A 19,152-nucleotide genomic window follows, 5' to 3' on the forward strand; every position below is an offset into this window, starting at 1 on the left:
TTCTCAGGTGACACTGCCCTCTGCCCGCTGTGCCGATCTTACAGCAGGACTCCCGGAGGGTAGTCAGTCACACGCCTTTCATTGCCTGATTTTATCAGGGACCTCAGTGCAGCTGCTGAGTGCTGAAAGCAAAGCCCTTAAAAATGTGAAAACCTGCCCTGGCAGAGTGGCTCAGTTAGTTGGAACAGAGCATTGCCCCATACACCAAAAAGTTGCGGGTTCAATCCCTGGTTAGGGCACAAACATAAGTTGCGGGTTTAATCCCCCATTGGGGTGTGTATGGGAGGCAACCAATCAATGATTGATGTTTCTCTCTCACATTGATGTTTTTCTCTCTCTCCAAAAAGAAAGAAAGAAAGGAATTCAATAAATATATCCTCAGGAAAGGATTGAAAAACAATGTGGAAACCAAAGGGTGGAAAAGTTAAGGATTTTTTCCAGGTCAACCCCAGCTAAGGTGAATGTGGAACCAGAGTGAAGTCCAAGTTCTGCACCAAACCCTTCCCGCCAGGCACACTGCCTCTGACCACGCCGGCCTTCAGACCTCGTCCTTGGAAGGCATCTCCGCTCAGGTTCCACTGCCCCAGTCCATCCCAGGACGGGGCTAACACAGGATTTCATTCCCCACCCCTAACTCAAAGGAGGTGCCAGCTCTGTCTAGGAAGAACTACAGTTCTTTCTACCATAAGTCAGCAGACTAAGCGTCCTGGAAACAACTGCTTACGGGAAGAAGGAAATCTGAATGGTTTCCCAAAATGTAGAAGTCTCAAGAGTTTGTATTAGGGTACTAACTGCTACATTAACAACCCTAAAATCTCAGTGACTAAAAAAAATATTATCTCTTGACCATGTCACAGTCCAATGTGGGTAAGCTGGGGTGAGAAGGGGGGCACATATGGGGAGGGTTTTGTTCCATTCCGGAACCAAAAGGGTCCATGGCCAAAAATCAGGTAAGAACCCTAATCCAGAGGCTTCAGAGTTCTCTAGGGCCTTGGAGTCGTCCATCAGGTCCTTTGCGTCCAGTGGGCCCACGAGAAAAGAACGGGCCTGAAGGATCATTTGCAAAGTTTTAGAGGAAAGATAAAAGGACGACTACACCACTTCTGTCCTCATTCCCTCGGTGAGAACTTGGTGACAGGACCCCGGTAACCGCAGTGAGACGGGGCACTGTACTCTCTCTGGGCGCCCGGCAGGAGCAGGACACGCGGTTCAGTGAAAACAGCAGCACGCCTGTCACACTGTCACACACTTAGATTACGCCAACGGCAATACCAATGGCAGACGATACAACAGGACAAAGACTACATGACACAGCAGTGCTAAATGAAGCATTAATACTAGATGTTACGAATGCTGCAAATGTAAAAATACAAATATTATAAAAATGATAGAAATATTAACCGATACAAATAGTACACCATATGATAGCAATACAGAATGATATAACACTCAATGATAAGACACCAGCTACTAAATGATACGAGGACGCAAACATTAAACATCTCTTTATGTACAAAGCGCCTCCTCGATCTTAACCCTGACGGGGAGGAGTGCCCGGAAGTGGGAACACTGCGGAGCAATGGCTGAAGGGGCCCACTCTCTGCTCAGCCCACAAGGAGAAGGCTGCAGCCTCACTGGCGAGGGAAAGAGAGACCGGATGGAGCCCGTGTCCGAAAAGGTAACAGCCCTCGGTCCCCCATCAGCTGAGAGGGAAAGGCAACAAAGAGAAACATCGATGTGAGAGAATGATCAGTTGCCTCCCCAGGATTTGTGACCAGGGATTCAACCCACTAGCTAAGTTTGTGCCCTGACTGGGAATTGAACCTGCAGCCTTTACGTGTATGGGACAATGCTCCAACCAACTGAGCCACCTGGCCAGGGTGGCAACAAAGCTTTTACTGAAGCGTATGCACAACTCTTCCAGAGTGTTCTCCACAATTATCTGACACTAAAGCAATTTTTTTATCCGAAGTCATTTATTGTTGTGTATGCCACTCATTAAATAAGCTGAATAACATGACTCACTGAGCAACTGGTTAATGTAACTGATCCTCATTCTGGAAACAGGAACACGGCTTCCCGTGAGGAGGGCGTAAGGCCTGCTGGTGAACGGGGACACCACGGAGAGCTCAGAGGACCGTGCCCACCACCGACCGACAGGGGCGCTGCTCTGAGCTCTGTAAGCGGGAACTCAGATGCCAAAAAGGACTTTGAGGTCGGCCAAGGTGAGCTTGGTGACAGACTCTCCAGATCCCGACAGGACCTGTTTGGCCAGATTCTTCTTCGTTTCTTGGAGCTGCAAGATCTTCTCTTCTACTGTTCCCTCACAGACAAATCTGAAAAAGGGGGGCGTGAACAGTCAGGGACCCGAGGCGCACATCTGATGCAACACATTCCAACTTCTGCTATGCTTCCATTTTTACATCAAGTTTCTTCCTTCATTTACGCTTTCTTAGGTTTGGTTCGGAACTCTGCGTTTAGGAGATCCAAAACAATGCTAAGTGCCTGTCCATTAAAAATGATGTGACTCAAACCAACGTTTTTTCTTTCTCAAGTTCAGGTAATTGAGAAATGCCGGAATAAGCAAAAGATACCCCTATCCAAAAAAACGTAGAGATCCAGCTTTCCCACAAAAAGCTCCATCTTGATAAGATCGGAAGGCTCTAGAGCCCTAAAGCTTACCAAGTTTCTGCTAGGTATGTGTGCTGGTTTCAAAATAGAGTGTCTTATGCCCTGGCTGGCGTAGCTCAGTGGATTGAGCGCGGGCTGGGAACCAAAGTGTCCCAGGTTCGATTCCCAGCCAGGGTACATTCCTGGGTTGCAGGCCATAACCCCCAGCAACCACACATTGATGTTTCTCTCTCTCTCTCTCCCTCCCTTCCCTCCCTAAAAATAAATAAATAAAATCTTAAAAAAAAAAATAGAGTGTCTTAGATCTGGGCTAATTCACACTGAAAACAAGTTTTCCAAACTGAGGAAATGCCCCTGCTGTCATTCACTCACTCGTCCATTGTTGATTAAAAAGTCACTGTATGCCATGTGTAGGTATGGAGAGATTCATAGTGTTGCTCTCAAAGAGAACACGAGAGAGAAAAATAAACAATAATAGTAATGCCCAGAAAGTGCAATAATGGATATACGTCCGGTGTGCAAGAGGAGCAAGGGGAACTCTGTCCGGAGCACCGGGGAGGCTCCGCTGAAGAGGTAACTGTCCGTGTGCGAGCTGGAGGGTGAGCGGGTTTGCCAGATGGAGGAGTGGGGGCGCATCCTGTGGAACGGGAGCATATGCAGAGCCCTGGCTGGGCTGTATAACCCTTGGTGTGCGGGACGGAGACCAAGTCACCCTGTCTGGCCAGGGCAGAAGTCAAAAGGATTCCACCACGCTGCACTATCACGGCAGAAATTGGAGAGGCTGCCAGATCCCAAGTGGCTTTGCATGTCAAGCTAAGGAATGCAGATGTGAAAGAAGGAAGGGGCAGTGAAGCTGGGAAGGAAGGAAATAAAATTATGGACTTGGTGGTGGAAAGTGAGAAAGAGGGAGGAATCCAGTTTCTGGTGCTATGATCACACAGTGACGGTCTTCATACAAACAAGGAATTCGGAAGAGTAAATAGCCATGAGGTGGTGGGAAGAAACAATTTCATTTGCAACATGTTGAATCCCTGGTGTAACAGCAGTTACTACACAGTGAGTTCTCAATGGGATGAGCTTTCGGAGTTGAATGAGATGCGCGCAGGAGTGACTGAGCGACGGGTGAGTGTGTGGGCAGCCAGATCCAGACCCTGAGCAGAGATTGGATTGGATGTCCGGGTCTGCAGTTCAGGGGGTCTTAGAACTGAAGACACAGATTTTGGAGTTAATGGAGTAGACAGGATTCTCAAGAAAGGTGCACCAATTGCAAGACGAGAGCTAAAGACAGGAAAAGTAACAATGGCTGGGTTTGGCAACTTTTCAGATTCATTGGTCTCCTTAACAAGGGCAATTTCAGTGGAACAACACCGGTGAAAGTCAGCTGGTCAAGGCTGAGGAATGAACGGGAGGTAAGCAAATAAAGACGGTGATTTCTAATTCTTCAGGAAACGCGGCCCCGAAAAGAAAAGAGAAAAAGAGAGGTCCACAGCTAGAGAGAGGACTGAAGCGTTAGTGCTAAAGGCAGGTTTTGTTGTTTTTAAAGAGAAGAGGGGCCTGAAGAGAGGAATCACTTACAAAACTACTGGCTTGTGCTCTCCGAAAACGTCAGTGTCATAAAACACACAAAAAAGACGGAGCTGTTGTTCCAGATGAAAGGAGACAAAAAAACTCATGAGTCATGACAACAGAAAGCTATGCAGGTTCTCGGGTTTTCTTTTGCTGAGAAGGACATCATTGAGATAAGTGGCAAAACAGCTCAGGCAGTAGTACTGTATCATTGCTAGCATCCTGACTTGGATACTTTCACTGTGGTTACATAAGAAAATGTCCTTATTTTTAGGAAATGCACACTCAAGTATTAACAGGTAAATAAGCATCATGCCTGGAACTTATTCTCAAATGGCCCAGAAAAAAGTTTATACACACATACAGACATTTTTTGTATTATTCTTGTAAGAGTTCTTACATTCTTTTTGTATGTCTGGAATTATGTCAAAATAAAAGTCAAGCAAGAGAGCGAGAAAGGGAGAGGGTCCTTTCATGGGCTGCCTAGGCTGAGACAGGCTCACCATTATAGACAAGCTTGCTCTTCTTTTGCAGAGGCCACCCCCAAGGTCGTCCCCAAACTGCCCGTGTCCCCTTCCCGACTGCGAGTGCCAAGAGGATGTGCCTCAGGAGCATCATTAGTCAAATGATCACCAAATACTTCACATTCTATTAAAACACCCCCCAAGAAAGACTTGCACAAAAGCAAGATTTAGGGAGGGTCCTAGGGCCCAGGCGACCTTTACTTACTTGTGTATGACAACATCCTTCTGCTGCCCTACTCGGTAAATCCGGTCACAAGCTTGATCTTCAAGTGAGGGATTCCTGGCGGATGAGAGGCAAAGCTCAGAGGCGCTGACAGCCGAGGCCAGGGGCGGCCAACTCCATGGGCAAACCCAGCCCACAGCCTGTCTCTGGCATGACTCTAGAAATGGTTGTTACGTTTTCAAAAGATTGTAAAAATAAACAAACAGAATCCTACAATGAAGAATATGCAACAGAGACCTACGTAGCCTACAAAGCCTGAAATAGCTCAAGAAAAAGTTTTCAGGTCCCAGCCCTAGGCCACACTGAACTCAGAAAGGTAAGTGTCGTATATCTTCCTGCCTCTGATGAGAAACCGGGGTCACTGCGAATAGTAACTCAGCACTGTCGCCGGTTCACAAGTGTAGGTAACGGAGGTGAACCCAACGTTCAAACTGGGCCACTAAGGAGCTGGGCGATCTGGGCAAACCACCCGGCCACCCCTACATTTCAGATGCTCCTGGAAACATGAGAGCTGCCTAATGATCTCGAATGCCTTTCTCAGCTTCCATACTCTGTGATTCAACTGGGGAGACAACGTGTTTCCTTCTTCATAGAGTCCCACTGTCGCCTCCCAACTAGTCTCTCTCCTTACCACTTTAAAATCTTAGATAACACTTCTCCATTGCGGAAAACAGCCTAATTCCCAGTGTGCCTTCCTCACTCCCAGGCGTAGGGGAGTCCCAGGTGAGACCCGAACACTTCCTCCAGGACGGTGGTAACAGGCCGGCCTGCGTGTGCCCATCGGGGCTGCCGGAGAGTCGGCCGATGTGCGGCAACCCCTGACCGGCACGACTGGAAAACCAGAAGCTGGGGCTAATTATGACACTTTCTCCTAACAACCGTGAACTCATTCATCTGCCTTCCAGGAAAGGTGCTGTCACCTGGGAGGCCAAGGGTGACGGGTTGGCTGTGTCCCTAACAAAATTAGAAAATTCCTCCCCCTTTTCCTTTAGAGTAGCCGCTCCCTCTTTTCCGGGGTTGAGAGTTCCCTGGACATCAACAACTGTGTCTTAAATGTGGGGTTTTGAAGAGGTAGGACTGAGGGATGTAGCTCTTAATTGTGAGGGAAAGCCCTGCTCCCAGTTTCCATGGAAACAGATGTAGAATAACAATAGGGTGAATGGACTGTTTTCAGCAACACTGGAAGCCTCGCAGCTCCGGAACTCAGGGCTGACCACGGGCCCAACGCCCTGCTCAGATCTGCGTCTGCACACGCGCATGCACAGAGGCATCCTCCTCGCCCAGAGGGAGCATGGTCTGCACAGGGGGCCCTGCTGCTGCTCTAGCTGGCCACTTCCCTGCTCTGCAGGAGAAGTCCCGAGTGCTTACCAGTGCATATCCAGCAGAAAAAGGTGGTTTCCTCCAGTTAGATTTAGACCAACACCTCCGGCCAGAAGAGAGATTAGCATAACCTTCCAAAGAAAACGCACCATTAACTTCACAGAATTTGGTCTCATGATACGCCTCTCCTTCTGCCTCAGGTTCAAGCCCCAGATCAGTGTAGATAAGGACTGTGTTCCTTCCAACTCTCCTTCTGCTGTCGTGAAGGCAGTGATTTGAAACTGTGAGATGCCTCACCTCTGCAAAAATTCTCACTTCCCATCTTTTGGGTGAGTGAATCTCATGACACTGTGCGCCTGCCAAATACACAAATCCTGCACACTCCAGAGGACTGGGCGTGGTTAGCTCAGTGAGCTTTCCTCTACCCAGATGCTGTCTACCCCATCAGTCGCTGCACCCCCACCCCCGCTGCTCCTCCTGCCCAGCACTTACTAATGTTTTCCAAATTCTTACCATCCATCATCAGATGCCTTCGTTCCTCCACCTCCCCCCCATTTCCGCATTTCTACACCCCGCCCGTTCTCCACGGCTTGCCTCCTCCACAAAGATGCTCTCGAGCCAGACCAGGTCTGCTCCCACTCTCCGTTTAGCCCTCATATTTTATTCTCTTTAGAGTATCTGCACACTTTGATATGCACCCCATAAATGGCTAATACATCAAAAAGACCTGGAGGGATCAAAGCTATGAATATATTTCACCTGAGCTGCTACATTAGAATTCTCTGTCTGAGAAGAATTTGCTCCTAATTATGTAACTCCGATGCCACCAGCTCATACCTGAGGCCCCCTGGAGTTGTTAAATGCCTCTACCAAGTCCATTCTCTGTTTGGGGCTGACAGAGCCATCGATGGTGGCGTAAGTCAGGTTGTGCCTCTTCAGGTGCAACGCTACGACCTTCAGCATGGTTGTCCACTGAGACACGACGACACTGGGCGCAAGAATAAACAGATTACCACCCCCCAAAACAGATTAAACTCATCTGCAAGGCGTTAATGCCCCTATAATTCTTAACATTCAGTTGTCAAATGTGGAGGAGGAAAGGCCTTTTGTTGCCTAAGGGGGAAAGGCACGTTTTAAGATTGTAATGGAGATAAAAAAATTGTGACATTTTTAAAAAGATGGTAATGCTCCCAGTTGTTTCCAGATGCAGCCTGTGACGTGCCTGGCGCTAACGGCAGTCAGGATCCAGTGGGGACTGGACCACACTCAGCACAAAGGCCTCCGGCTACCTGGGGGTCTGGTGTTCACGCAGAGGCGCCCTTGGTCCCGCAGAGAAGGGACGCAGGCCGCCGCCCTTTGCTAGTCATGTGAACAAATGACCAGGACGTCTCAACTCCCCTTATCCAGCCCCTCCAGGCTGTTTCATTAGAGTTTTAAGATTTTGGATTAAACTATTTCCCATCTGCAAACACAGATTTGTAACATACATGGAAGTGGTAACAAACAACAAAGGGACCTCCTGACCCTCATCCCTCCCCCCTGAAGAATATCCCCAGCTCGGCGGGGCCCCTGTCTGCCCACAGCTCTCCCACCTTCTGCTCTGTCACTCCCTTGCTCCCTGCGGGTGCTTCTCTACTTCTACACACATCAGAGGCTTAGCCTACTCTGACCCTCTAGGGATTTCCTTCCAGTCAGCGCCACACGCACTTTAATGAGAAACCATAGGGAAGTGGTGCTGTGACCTCAGTGCTTTCTGCGGGGCGTCCTTGGTAGAAAAAGCTAAGATTTATAACTATCAGCAACAGCAGGCTTTCTTTCTTAGTTATATCACAAACGATACTTGGATAACGAAGCAACATGTTTACCTCTTTTGGGACCCTGAATCTCTTCGGATCGCCTCCAGTTCTGCCAACAGGGATGAGATCTGGAAAAGGTTGTATTAACATATGCAGGTTTAAGCACTCTTCTCCACTCCCCCTCACCTGATCACCGAAGCAGAATCCTGGATGGTAAGATCCTCTCTGCTTCCGGTCTGGACCCTCTCTGCAGCCAGAGAACTACTTCTGAAGGGTCCGTCTGTCACTCTCCTCCGCTGGCTAGAGCCCCTGGAGGGGCTTCCCACTGAGCAAGAGCCAAGCTCCTTGCAACGCTCCTGGCCGCTCCGGCCTCTGGGTGCGCCTCCAGCTTCGTCTCTCACTACGCCCTCCTCAAACAACACTGCAGTCACACCAAAACTCCTCCTCCACCAAGCCATGCTTTGTCTCATCTTTGCGAATTCTGTTCCCCCTTCCTAGGACACCCTTACGTGTCAGCTTAATGTCACTTCTTCTTGGAGGTCCCCCCTGGCCCCCAAGTACGGGCTAGCTGCCCACTGCCTACATGCCACTGCAGCACGTTTTGCTTCCGTTACCATGGTCTTTTTCATGCTGTGCATTAGTTGCTTATTTAATCACCTCTTGCTCTCATGACTCGGGATGCTCCAAGGTGGCAGAATCTGGTTCATGTCTGTGTACCTGGCACCTAGCACATTACCAGACCACAGAAGGCACTACCCTAACATTGTGGAAGGAGAAGATGAAAGATTTGCCCAGTTGAAGGCCTGCTCCAAATGTTGTTGAAGAACAGGGCGTGTCTAGGCTGAGGGACACTTGCGAAAGCTTCCAAACTACTCTCTGGAGGTTAATAAAACCCCTCGGGTACACTCGAGTCCACAGGGGTCAGTCAGCGGGAACACGTGGGCATGACACTGGACAGCAGCTGAGTTCGCTCCTCCCGAATGCTAACGTGCAGGACCTTTCAAAAGCCTCTGAAGGGCCCTGGAGCTCACCCCCAGAACAGCGGAGGAGGGAGAAGACTGGACTGGGAATCCGAAGGTGAAGAAAGTTCTGACTCTGCCGGCACAAGACTGTGTCACTTCAGGGTTCCCACTGAAGAGCTCAGACTCCTCAGCGGGAAGGCGGGGCTGGGCCAGGTGAACTTGGAGGCGTCCTCAGCCCCGACAGTGCGCCCTGCTGCCACGGCGGTCCCCTGCAGGGGCCCCACGCACGCCGCTGCTTCCCAGTCTGAACAAACAGGCGGACGCCCGGGCAGCAGGCAAGGCACAGGACTGTCCCACTTTGAATTAGTAGGAAGAAAAAAAGCAGGTACGTGAAGCGTGTGATATCGTGACAACTCAAGGTCCTGGAAAGTGCTCCGACTGCCACAAGAACAAGAGGGTGATGGGTGTCTGGAGGAAACTGTCGCGGGAAAGCAGGATCCGTGGCCCATGTGCTGAGTCAAATTCCAGTAACGTCCTGCCTGAGCTTAGGTCTACGTTACCACAGAAAACTCCCTTCCCTTCATAAAACCACCTCAAGTGGTGTGAGCTACTATTAATGGGCTCATGCTAAAAAGCCCTGCGAATACATGTTGCCCGAGTATTAGACAAGGCACACGCATTACTAGGAATGTACGTTTTAGCCCACAGCTGATTTGAAGGCGCCAGGACAGAAAGTCCGGCCACATATGGTGCTCTTCTTGTGTTTCTCTGTTGTTAGTGGTAGAGACTAGATATAAATGGTTTTAAAATGTAATGAAAAGCATTCTGAAGTAACACCATTCCCTTGGCAGGGACCTCCTCTCTGGTTCCTTCTTTAAACGGAGCCTTGGGAGCAAGAGGTGGAGGCTGAGAAGGGGTTTGAGAGGAAAGGCAGGACTCGAGCTACGGCAGTATCTCAGCCCTCCTCCACGGGGCTTGCAGCCTGAACCGGCCTCAGTGAGGGCAGAACAGGGTGACCAATGAGGGCAGAAGGCTGCACAGGAAACACAACTGCAGACGGAAGCCTTTCAACGGGTGCAGGCAGTTGGCACCCAGGTGTGCTCAGCCAGCTCCAGGGTCCGGCTCCTGCTGTGTTCCTTCAAAGCCTCCCGGACCCAGATCCCTGCTTGCTCCGCCCCCACCCCTCGGCTGGCAGAAACCCGATAGGTTCCCTTCCCAGTGACCCAGGACGGAAAATTTGCCACCCTGCCCAGGCCGGCCCAAACCACTCCCTGAAAGGCCACTGTGTAACTTGAGTGTAATTGGTGAAACAAAATTTGAATTTAAGAGTGAAGGGACAGCTGGACCAGCCACAGTCAAACAGCCCCAGCTCTGCCACCTGATGGCTGTGCCCACTTGGACAAACGTGCAAGGAGCCCCAGTCCCTCCCATGGGACAGAGGCGCCAGACTACCTTGGTGCTCTCTCTCGTGTCTTCGAAAAGCTCCGTGCTGAAGCACTCGCCATTGAGGGAGACAGTGGAAGACAGCTCTGAGCTCTGGAGTTCGGACAAGGTCAACGAGCTGAGCTGCTCCTCCAGGGAAAGGAGCAGGCCTTGGCCCTTCAGTTCCGTTGGGTCCAGGGCCTGCGCGGAGGACAGGCAGGGGATGAGGACAGGCGGACACGTGAGGCAGCAAGCCATCTGACGCGCCAATGAAGAGCTGACAGTGAACACTCCACACAGCGCAGTGCCTTCTAGTTTATCACCAGTGTCTCCTCAGAGAAACTCTGGTGAACATGTGATCTTGCAAGTTTTTTCACCAGATTAAAGATAAAAACAAATGATGGAACTTTCTAGTGACGTGCCAGGCAGGTTGCATGATCATTTTTTCCCCCAGCTGGGATAGTACAGTCAATTAAACTATTGATAATCAAAATATACTACTGCAATGCCTCAAAAGAATAAAAAACTCCTCTTAATAATGGATGTGCCTCTCTCCAATGTAAAGGCAACTTTTCCAATTGTACAGATACTTGGGTTTTCATACATTAGACTTAAAAGCCCTAATACTACCTGAGGGCAGAAAAAATAGTAACTAAATTAGCTTTATAACAGGTGAAAATGCCAAAGTATTCATAAATGGTTTTGTTTTGAACACAATGCCATTTTCCATTCTTAAAAAAAAAGCTTAGTTAAAACAAAACAAACAATAGAAACTATTCTCAACACCACGGGAACTACCAAGATCAATAAAGATGAATGTAAAACAAAGTAAAATAAGCAGGTACCCGCTTTTCTGCCCCTCCAAGAACCGCAGCCAAACACCCACCCAAACCGCATTTCCCGTGGCCCAGCAGACGGGACCCCACGGGCAGAGCCTGAGATGCAGTCCCCGGCAGCGCCTCTGAGTGCAAAGCTGAAGGCTGTTCTTACCGACTTCAGCAAAGACAGGTGGCAGCAGCACTGGCGGAGCCTCAGCAGCTGTGACAGGATGTGGACAGTGCTGGCTTGCTGGGAGTCTGTGGCCGCCCAGCGGCCAGGCCCACTGGGCCCAAACTCCTGCGCCACTTCAGAAAGGAAAACGAACCACGGGAAACAGTGAGGGTTTCAAGCAGAGAAATAGGGGATGAACTGAGAACTAAATGATGCTCTTTTCAAATACTTTGGTCTGAGGTTCCAATGACATACTCACTCCTATTCTGAATAAGCCAAATGATTAAAGGCTGGTGTTCTTTGTAAGCCCACTTGTGTTTAATTGAGCAGATTGTGCAAGTGATTTAAAGAGCAGCTTAGATCACCAGGGCTGATGCTTACAGATCCGTGTGTTGTCTTTTAGTTGGAGGTTCCTAGCTGAGGCCAAGTCTCTGGTACCAAGAACTCACAGCCTCCCATCGTGGTAATGTTATGAATCAAACCCACCCTTTCATTTGTTGTATGTGTTTATGAGTGTCCATCGCTTACCTCTACTGAATGGGTTATCCGGGCTTCGTCCAGACTGGTTGCCCCCACTTTCCTGTCTTTTTAGATAGGAGTGGAGAGCCGACCTGCCTCAGATCAAAACAGAAAATGCACATATAATGTTTGCCACAAACAAACAGGTTTACAATGGCCACTGCTTGACTGTGCTGGCAGCAGGACCTTGAAAAATGATAAAAGTGAACTTGCTAAAGGACTTAGGCTTATAACAAGCATTGGCCAAAGGTTACCAAAAATAACTATAAAAACCAAATCATTTAAACATTACTAATAAGTAATGGATATAGTAATACAAAATGATGTTTATTAATATGCAATGTACTGGTATGTTGATATTAGTATAACACAATAATATTACTTATGTTGATGAATATTAATAAATATAAAGTATATAAAGAGAAAAAACATATTTATGCTGGAAGTGAGAGGCAGTGGGAGAATAAATCTGGAATTCAGGGAAGAAGAGTTTTAGAGAAAGTACAAAGACCAGATGACAAGAAGGATTATGAGGCAGTTTTTTCAAAGTCCCAATGAGAAGGTCAGAGAAGCGCAGTTTCCCAATGGGCCGGAGAGGACCAGGTGACGGGCACACAGCGGCCGCACCTGGCATTTCTGTGCCAGGAAGCCACTGAGGGACAGGCTCAAAAGGCTCCAACGTGCTAACGAAACAAAGGTGAGCCAGGGACGGGGGAAAGGGCGAGGAAGGAGAGTAGAAAACCAGGAGCGCAGATATCCACCTGATCGATGACACCATGAACACCGTTCGGAAAAACTAGACTCACTGCCAAGCAAGGACAGAAAAGCAACAGTACATGTGAGGAGGCGCTTCTTCATGGCACACACCTTGACCTCGCAAAAAGGACACTGTAGACAGTCTCTTCATCTTCAGAAAGCTGTAAATGGTGCAACCGGAATCTGCGCTGGGGCAGCAGCACCTTGGAAAAGGAAAAGGAAAAAAAGCAGCCGGGATGAAGTTACACACATTAAGTGAATATGACAGAGTAAGTCCCGGAGTTGACACCGGACATCTAGCCAAGCCTGGAGGGCAGCTCCCACCGTCCCCTGAACGCAGGATTGTGGTGACACGAGGCGCAGGACAGCAACCCCAGGGCAGAGGAAAACGGGAGGCCCAGAGGCTCCTGAGGCAGAGCAGATGGCTGTTCAACCCCAGACAAGGACAGGGCCGCCATCCACCCCGCCTCCCCCACGGACACACAGAAATGTGATTACCAAGGGCTTGCCAGCAGAGTCCAGCTGGTCCTTTGTTCTCCGCAGCAGGAGGCTCTTGGTTAAAATACTTAGCCGTTCACCTCCTTTCTTTGAACCGTTGTCAACCTGGCTCTTCCACAGATTGAAATCATCAAATGGAGAACAACGGAGAAATCTTTTTTTGTTGTTGGGGAAGGAGGACAGAGAGTAGGAAAGGAGAGGTCCGGGAGGATGGAGTAAAAGGTTCAAAGAGAGATGTCAGATGAAAAACAAATCAGATTTTCTGTTACATCTGTCATCCCATCATTTCAAAAAGTGAATTTCATAGCAAAGCTCTGCTAACCAGATCAAAAGGATCCAGGTCAATAACGAAAACTGCATTATAAAAATGTGAATTTCCCCATTAACAATATCCGTGTCATCACAACAGGACATATAACCAAGAGCTAGAATTTATTCCTGAAGCTTCAAAGGCTAGCAAAGAAATTCCATATCCTCTTACAGGCTGACTTTAATAAAAGAAAGTATTTTAAAATCAGAATTCTTTTCTGTTTGCTTCAAATAAATTGTAGTCCTGACCCTTGGTCACATGCTTTAAAGAAGAAATAGCCAAAAAACATTCACTGAACTGAAGAAAGATGACTTCAATTTAATTGTTTCCTTTAATTTAATCTGTCCTACTTTTTTTCCATCCACAGTGGCTGAATGTAATCAAAGTCCTGTATCGGCCAGTCAATCAACAGATTATTTTTCTCATAAATATGAATTCTCTTGCCCTTTAAAGGTCGACAGGCTCACCATCTGCGGCAGGAGATAACCTGGCGCACACCGGAGCTTTCTCGTGAGACATGAAATAATTACGAAGGGTCACCGACAGGGCGCACATGTACCCAGCCCCCCAGTCTGCTCACTTCAGCAGGGAGTACATGTCCAACAGGTTGTTCTGGATGGGGGTCCCGGTGACGGCCCACCGGGCACGGGCCTGCAGCTTGCACACGGCTACGGAGGTCTGCACTCGGGGGTTCTTCACGTTGTGCGCTTCGTCCAGGACGATCCGCGCCCAGACTATGCGCAGCAAAGGTGTGGAGATGCCCTGGAAGAAAGACCCGTGAAACCCAGCCACGCTGTGGGAAAAGGCACACGCCTCCAAGAAGACGAGGGGGAACAACAAACAAGCACTGAGGACCCGCTCTCACCCTCAGGTCTGAGGGGCACTGGAAAAGCACCGAGGCTGAGGAACCAAGAGTGGGAGCTCCCAACGGGCACAAGTCCGTCCCTTGGGAGCCCCAATCCTTGAGCTTAAGATGCTTAACAATAAAATGTTTTCTAATTTGAGTTCTCATTTATTCTTTCAACCCACTTTTGAGCAACGGTTATGGGTTGGGACTGCAGCCTGCAAACTCACTCATTCAATAAAATATTTACAAAGTTTACAAAAAATTCACTAAAAACGTACTGGAAGTCTACTTGGATATGCAAGAGGCTAGCCCAGACAAAAGGACAGCTCCCACCCTCACCGTCTTGCAGGGGAGAAGGCGAGCATCCAGGTACCTGCAGCGCAGGCACACACAGGGAGTCCCGTCGCATAATTCGGCACAGACCGCAGGCACCCCGCCTTGTGCACTGCTGTGCCCCTGACCCCTGAAACAGCAGCTCCACATCTGCTGAACGAGGGGAGTGCTGTGACGTAAGCAAGCCCAGGAGACGCGTTTAACCCCGCTAGCAGGCAGTGCTCCGGCAGTGCTCCATTTAGAGGAAGGACAAAGGCACAGCTGTGCGGTGCCTGGCGGAGCAGGGAACACCCTTGGTACTGCGGAGCCAGAGGTGCCGCAGGGAGGGTTGGGTGCAGGTGAAGAGGGACAGGCAGGTAGGACAAGGTCATAACAAGCCTAATATATCACATAAAAATTTTATCCTGAAAGCAATGAGGAGCCACTGAGGGATCCATGAAGTTAATCATCTGCAAAAAGTCAGAGCTGGTCATGTCTCTATTTCAGAGATCTCCCCAAATACAGAAATCTGCGAATATTCTATTAGGAAAACATATGTTAAAGACGAGTTCCTGGAACAACACTGCATTTTCAGAACAAAAAAGCCCACAGTCGCTTATGCAATACAGCCTCTGCCCTAGACAGCTGAGACTCTCCTGGGCGCACAGGCAAACACTGGGGGTTTCCCTTGGTTTCCCTTGTAGCCTTATTATTTCAGCCCCTTCTCCTCAGAGGTCGAGAGAGGCCTAATACCAAAATACTAGTACTAAAGTACTAGTACTAAAAGACTAGTATTTTAATATAAATAAATATAAAACACGTACTGAGAGTATACCCCATAGGCCCCAAAATAACAATGGCAGCAAGTGAGGCTTTCTTATAATCATGTGATAACCAGCACAACTGCAATGTAGTTATCATTAGTTATTAAAAAAAAAAAAGAAAAAAGCAAGCCCTGGCTGGCGTGGCTCAGTGGATTGAGCGCCCACCTGCAAACTGAAAAGGTCGCTGGTTCAATTCCCAGTCAGGGCACATGCCAGCTGGGGGCGTGTGAGAGGCAACCAATCAACGTATCTCTCATACATTGATGTTTCTCTCCTTCTCTTCCCCTCTCTCTAAAAGTAAATAAAATCTTTAAAAATAAAACAGCTAAATACTGTGCCTAACCTCACTCTTTATCAGTAAGGAGGCCATGTAAAATAAAAGAGGGACAGAGAGCTCTTCGTTTCCACAGGTGGACCAACTAGGACATTCCTGACCTCAGAGGCAGTGCCTCTGCTACCCCCAATGCTGTGACAAGGCTCGAGTTAAGGGAGGCAGGGCTCCAGCTCCCCCTCCCTGGCAGCCCCAGCCTCACCTCTGTACTGAGGTTTGTGCCCGGGACGTCTCCCTCTTGCTTCTTTGTGGGGATCTCCTTGGCCACAAGGCTATAGGTGGTGATGACGATGTCATATGCAGAGAGGCTGCGGAGATATAACACAAAGCAAATGGCAAACGATGCCTCTGTGACTGACAGCAGGAGGCAGAGTTGATCTCTTTATATAAACATGCCTGTGGCTGAAGGACAGATGGCAGAGTTCATTCATGTATTCCTTCACCCACACATGTGACTCTGGAGCGTAAACCTGGCTCACTTGGCTTCCTTGTCTCTTATTGCTGATCATTTTTACAGTCTACTGACTATGATTAGGACAGCCTCCTTCTTCCCTCCCAATGAGTCATAACAGAAACCAGCTGAGCTCGAATTCACCTTGATAATATCTGGCAGGTACAGGACGCAGGGAGGGGAACTAACATCTAGTAATGATTTGATAGAAATGATGCTGAAGTCCCAGGGATGCTTAAGCAGGAGACTCTCCAAGCAGTCTGCCTTTCATCACTGATGCTTCCTCCCCTCTGTTCTAATGGATCTGTAAAAACCCACGATCTAGCTTTGATATTTGGGTAGAATCATGCTGTAAACTTTCAGTTTACCTTGCCTACACTCTCTACAGGCAAAGATTCTTAATAAAAGGAAGAAATCTTTTTCCAAATAAGCTTAATACCGTGCACCTGAGAGCTCTTCCAGCTACACGTTTGATAGAAACGATATGCCTGATTCAGAGAGGCAGCAGTAACTACCTGCGGCCTTAGGACCGTATAAAGTATAACTGAGAACGAGTCCCACTGGCCAACCAGTACACTCTGAATACCAAACCAGGTATAATCAAAGTGCAAATCCAGTGAGATGCAATTTATTTCTAAATAAAAATCTAGAACAAAGGCAGGCCATTTCTCCTGGAGAAGCGTGTGGGCCGCCCTGACACCCTCAGTCTGCTGAAGGGACTGTCAGTCAGGGGAGTGGGTGTTGTGAGGGCCACCAATCCAGCTATTCACCCCGAGGGGTTGCTTCCCATTCTTTAGGAGATGAAATACCCACGATCAGAGGTGGGGGAGAGAAGCAGAAATGACTCTGTCCTTAACTAGCTCAGCAAGTATTCAACCCAGACCCTCACGTCACAATTAGGAACAATAAAAAATTTCTTTGAATCCAAAAAGCAAAGACTAGGACTCCAATTAACAGCTGAGGAAACATTTTCTTTCCTCCTTCCTGACCATTCCTCCTCAAGAATTCATATGGTCTAACCCTAAACTCTTGAAACCTAAACTTATTAGATGATTCCTATATGAAAAATAGTCATAAAAGTATAATCAACCTATATCAACTCATCATTAGTATTGTATCAAGGTGCTCTGTAAGACTGGGCCACTTCCAGTCACACTAGCAGGAATTGGAATTTGTAGTCAGAAATTCACAATCATCAAATAACTGTGACACGGCCTCGTCTACCAGGGAACGCTGTGGCTACCGGGTGGGCAACCCAGGCGTCTCAGGCCTGCTCGGGTGGCAGCTTTTTGTTGTGGACAGCGACAAGCATGTGGCAAAAGAACTCCATTTCCTCGCAGGAGGCGTCTCTTGACACAGGTGAAGGCTGTACGTACGGTAATGAGAGTGCCAATCAAATGAAACCTCAGGGAAAGCAGGTGCGGGCAACACGGTCTCTTAAGCCAAGGCGCTGAGCACCTCCCAGTGACGACAGTGTTTCTGCACTTACACTTTCGCACGTTGATCCCGATTCGGCCCATGATAGAGGCAGACCCTTAGTCTGTTGCTGCTCACTCGTTTCTCCACCTCCTTCTTCCAGTGATGGATCAGGGAAGCAGGACAGATGATAAGTGTTCCACGGGAAATAAACTGGGTGGCGTCTTGAGGGGGGGAAGAAGTCAACACCTAGTTACACCCATGAAATGGCGTTTAACTTCTTAGAGGCATCACCTTTCACTCAACTATTCCTTCAATCAGTATTTTAACAACTGCTGCTCTTATTTCTACACATAGCTCGTAGTAGAAGGAAATGGAAGATATGGCCTTTTAACTCCAAACACTTAATGACTTCATATTCCTCCCATAAAGTTGTCAGACAGGAAGAGTCTAAAAAGGGAGATGAAAGTGGGCAGGACATGACCTCAGTCTAAAAAGAACAACAGTGCACTTTCAGTGGCCAGAAGGTAGAAGTTAGACCATATCCTAACTCGTCCTGGGCTTTATAGGAGAGTATTATTTTTTTCTGAAAAGCATAACTTAATTACATCTACATAAACATATGTAAGTATAGCCCTGGCTGGTGTGGCTCAGTGGATTGAGTGCCAGACTGTGAACCAAAAGGTCACCAGTTCAATTCCCAGTCAGGGCACATGTCTGGGTTGCAGGCCAGGGCACCAGTAGGGGGTGGGCGAGAGGCAACCACACATTCATATTCCTCTCCCTCTCTTCCTCCTTCCCTTCTCCTGTCTCTAAAAATAAATAAATAAAGTCTTGAAAAATAGATTTATAAAAATAAAATAAAAATACAAAACCCTCTCAGATCAGCAAACGTTACGTCAGAGCCAGTGGAGTGTTTGTACCGCTGCCCCTCATCCCTGCGTTTGTGTATGTGCACACCTGTGTGTGCACAAGTGTGTGTGCATGCACACACATGCTGCCACCCAACACAGGAACACTGGATCCAGCAGCAGCAGTGGTCATCGGAGGCCCTGAGAGCTGGCAGCCACAGCCAGCTTTTTAACTACCTAACCAACCAAGAAACGTACTCGGATGCATGGCAACATGCATGTGGCGATGTCTCTAAATAATACACAGGACTTTTAAAGTACTTCTATAGTCCTTATATTTTAAAAACAGAGGTTGAAATAAAAGAGAAATTGTCTAGCATCTGGAAACTTCTGGAATTTCAGAAACATGGAAAACAGCGTCTGCTCTTGTGGCTCAAGTCTGAATTAGTGATAGAGCCTCCTTAAAAAAATAATACGTGAACTAATTGGGATCTATCCTGTAGTTATTTCCACAATGTTAATAAAAATAATCATTATATTTAGACTACGTTTTCTAGAGCCTTAGCTTTCTCCATAAAATTTTCCTACGGACAGGTCAAGCTA

The 19,152-nt window shown here is 48.1% G+C and overlaps 1 protein-coding gene across 2 annotated transcripts in view; it reads right to left on the bottom strand.

The window, feature by feature from the left end:
- Window positions 1–1,957: 1,957 nt before the first annotated feature.
- The window catches only part of TTF2 (transcription termination factor 2), a 35,647-nt gene continuing 18,452 nt past the window's right edge, over window positions 1,958–19,152 (bottom strand). For both annotated transcript variants that reach the window (XM_045817125.1, XM_045817123.1), the window contains exons 11-23: window positions 17,772–17,922; window positions 16,034–16,139; window positions 14,098–14,279; window positions 13,208–13,361; window positions 12,821–12,912; window positions 11,963–12,045; window positions 11,435–11,568; window positions 10,475–10,645; window positions 8,130–8,188; window positions 7,102–7,252; window positions 6,313–6,395; window positions 4,927–5,001; window positions 1,958–2,336 (exon numbers count right to left, since the gene is read on the bottom strand). In XM_045817125.1, the coding sequence (XP_045673081.1) occupies window positions 2,192–2,336; window positions 4,927–5,001; window positions 6,313–6,395; window positions 7,102–7,252; window positions 8,130–8,188; window positions 10,475–10,645; window positions 11,435–11,568; window positions 11,963–12,045; window positions 12,821–12,912; window positions 13,208–13,361; window positions 14,098–14,279; window positions 16,034–16,139; window positions 17,772–17,922 (1,586 nt within the window). In that variant the 3' untranslated portion in view covers window positions 1,958–2,191. The remainder of the gene's footprint in view (window positions 2,337–4,926; window positions 5,002–6,312; window positions 6,396–7,101; window positions 7,253–8,129; window positions 8,189–10,474; window positions 10,646–11,434; window positions 11,569–11,962; window positions 12,046–12,820; window positions 12,913–13,207; window positions 13,362–14,097; window positions 14,280–16,033; window positions 16,140–17,771; window positions 17,923–19,152) is intronic.

The sequence above is a fragment of the Phyllostomus hastatus genome, unplaced genomic scaffold (genome assembly GCF_019186645.2).
Source record: "Phyllostomus hastatus isolate PE091 unplaced genomic scaffold, TTU_PhHast_1.1 phas_scaffold_216, whole genome shotgun sequence".
Lineage (NCBI taxonomy): Eukaryota > Metazoa > Chordata > Mammalia > Chiroptera > Phyllostomidae > Phyllostomus > Phyllostomus hastatus.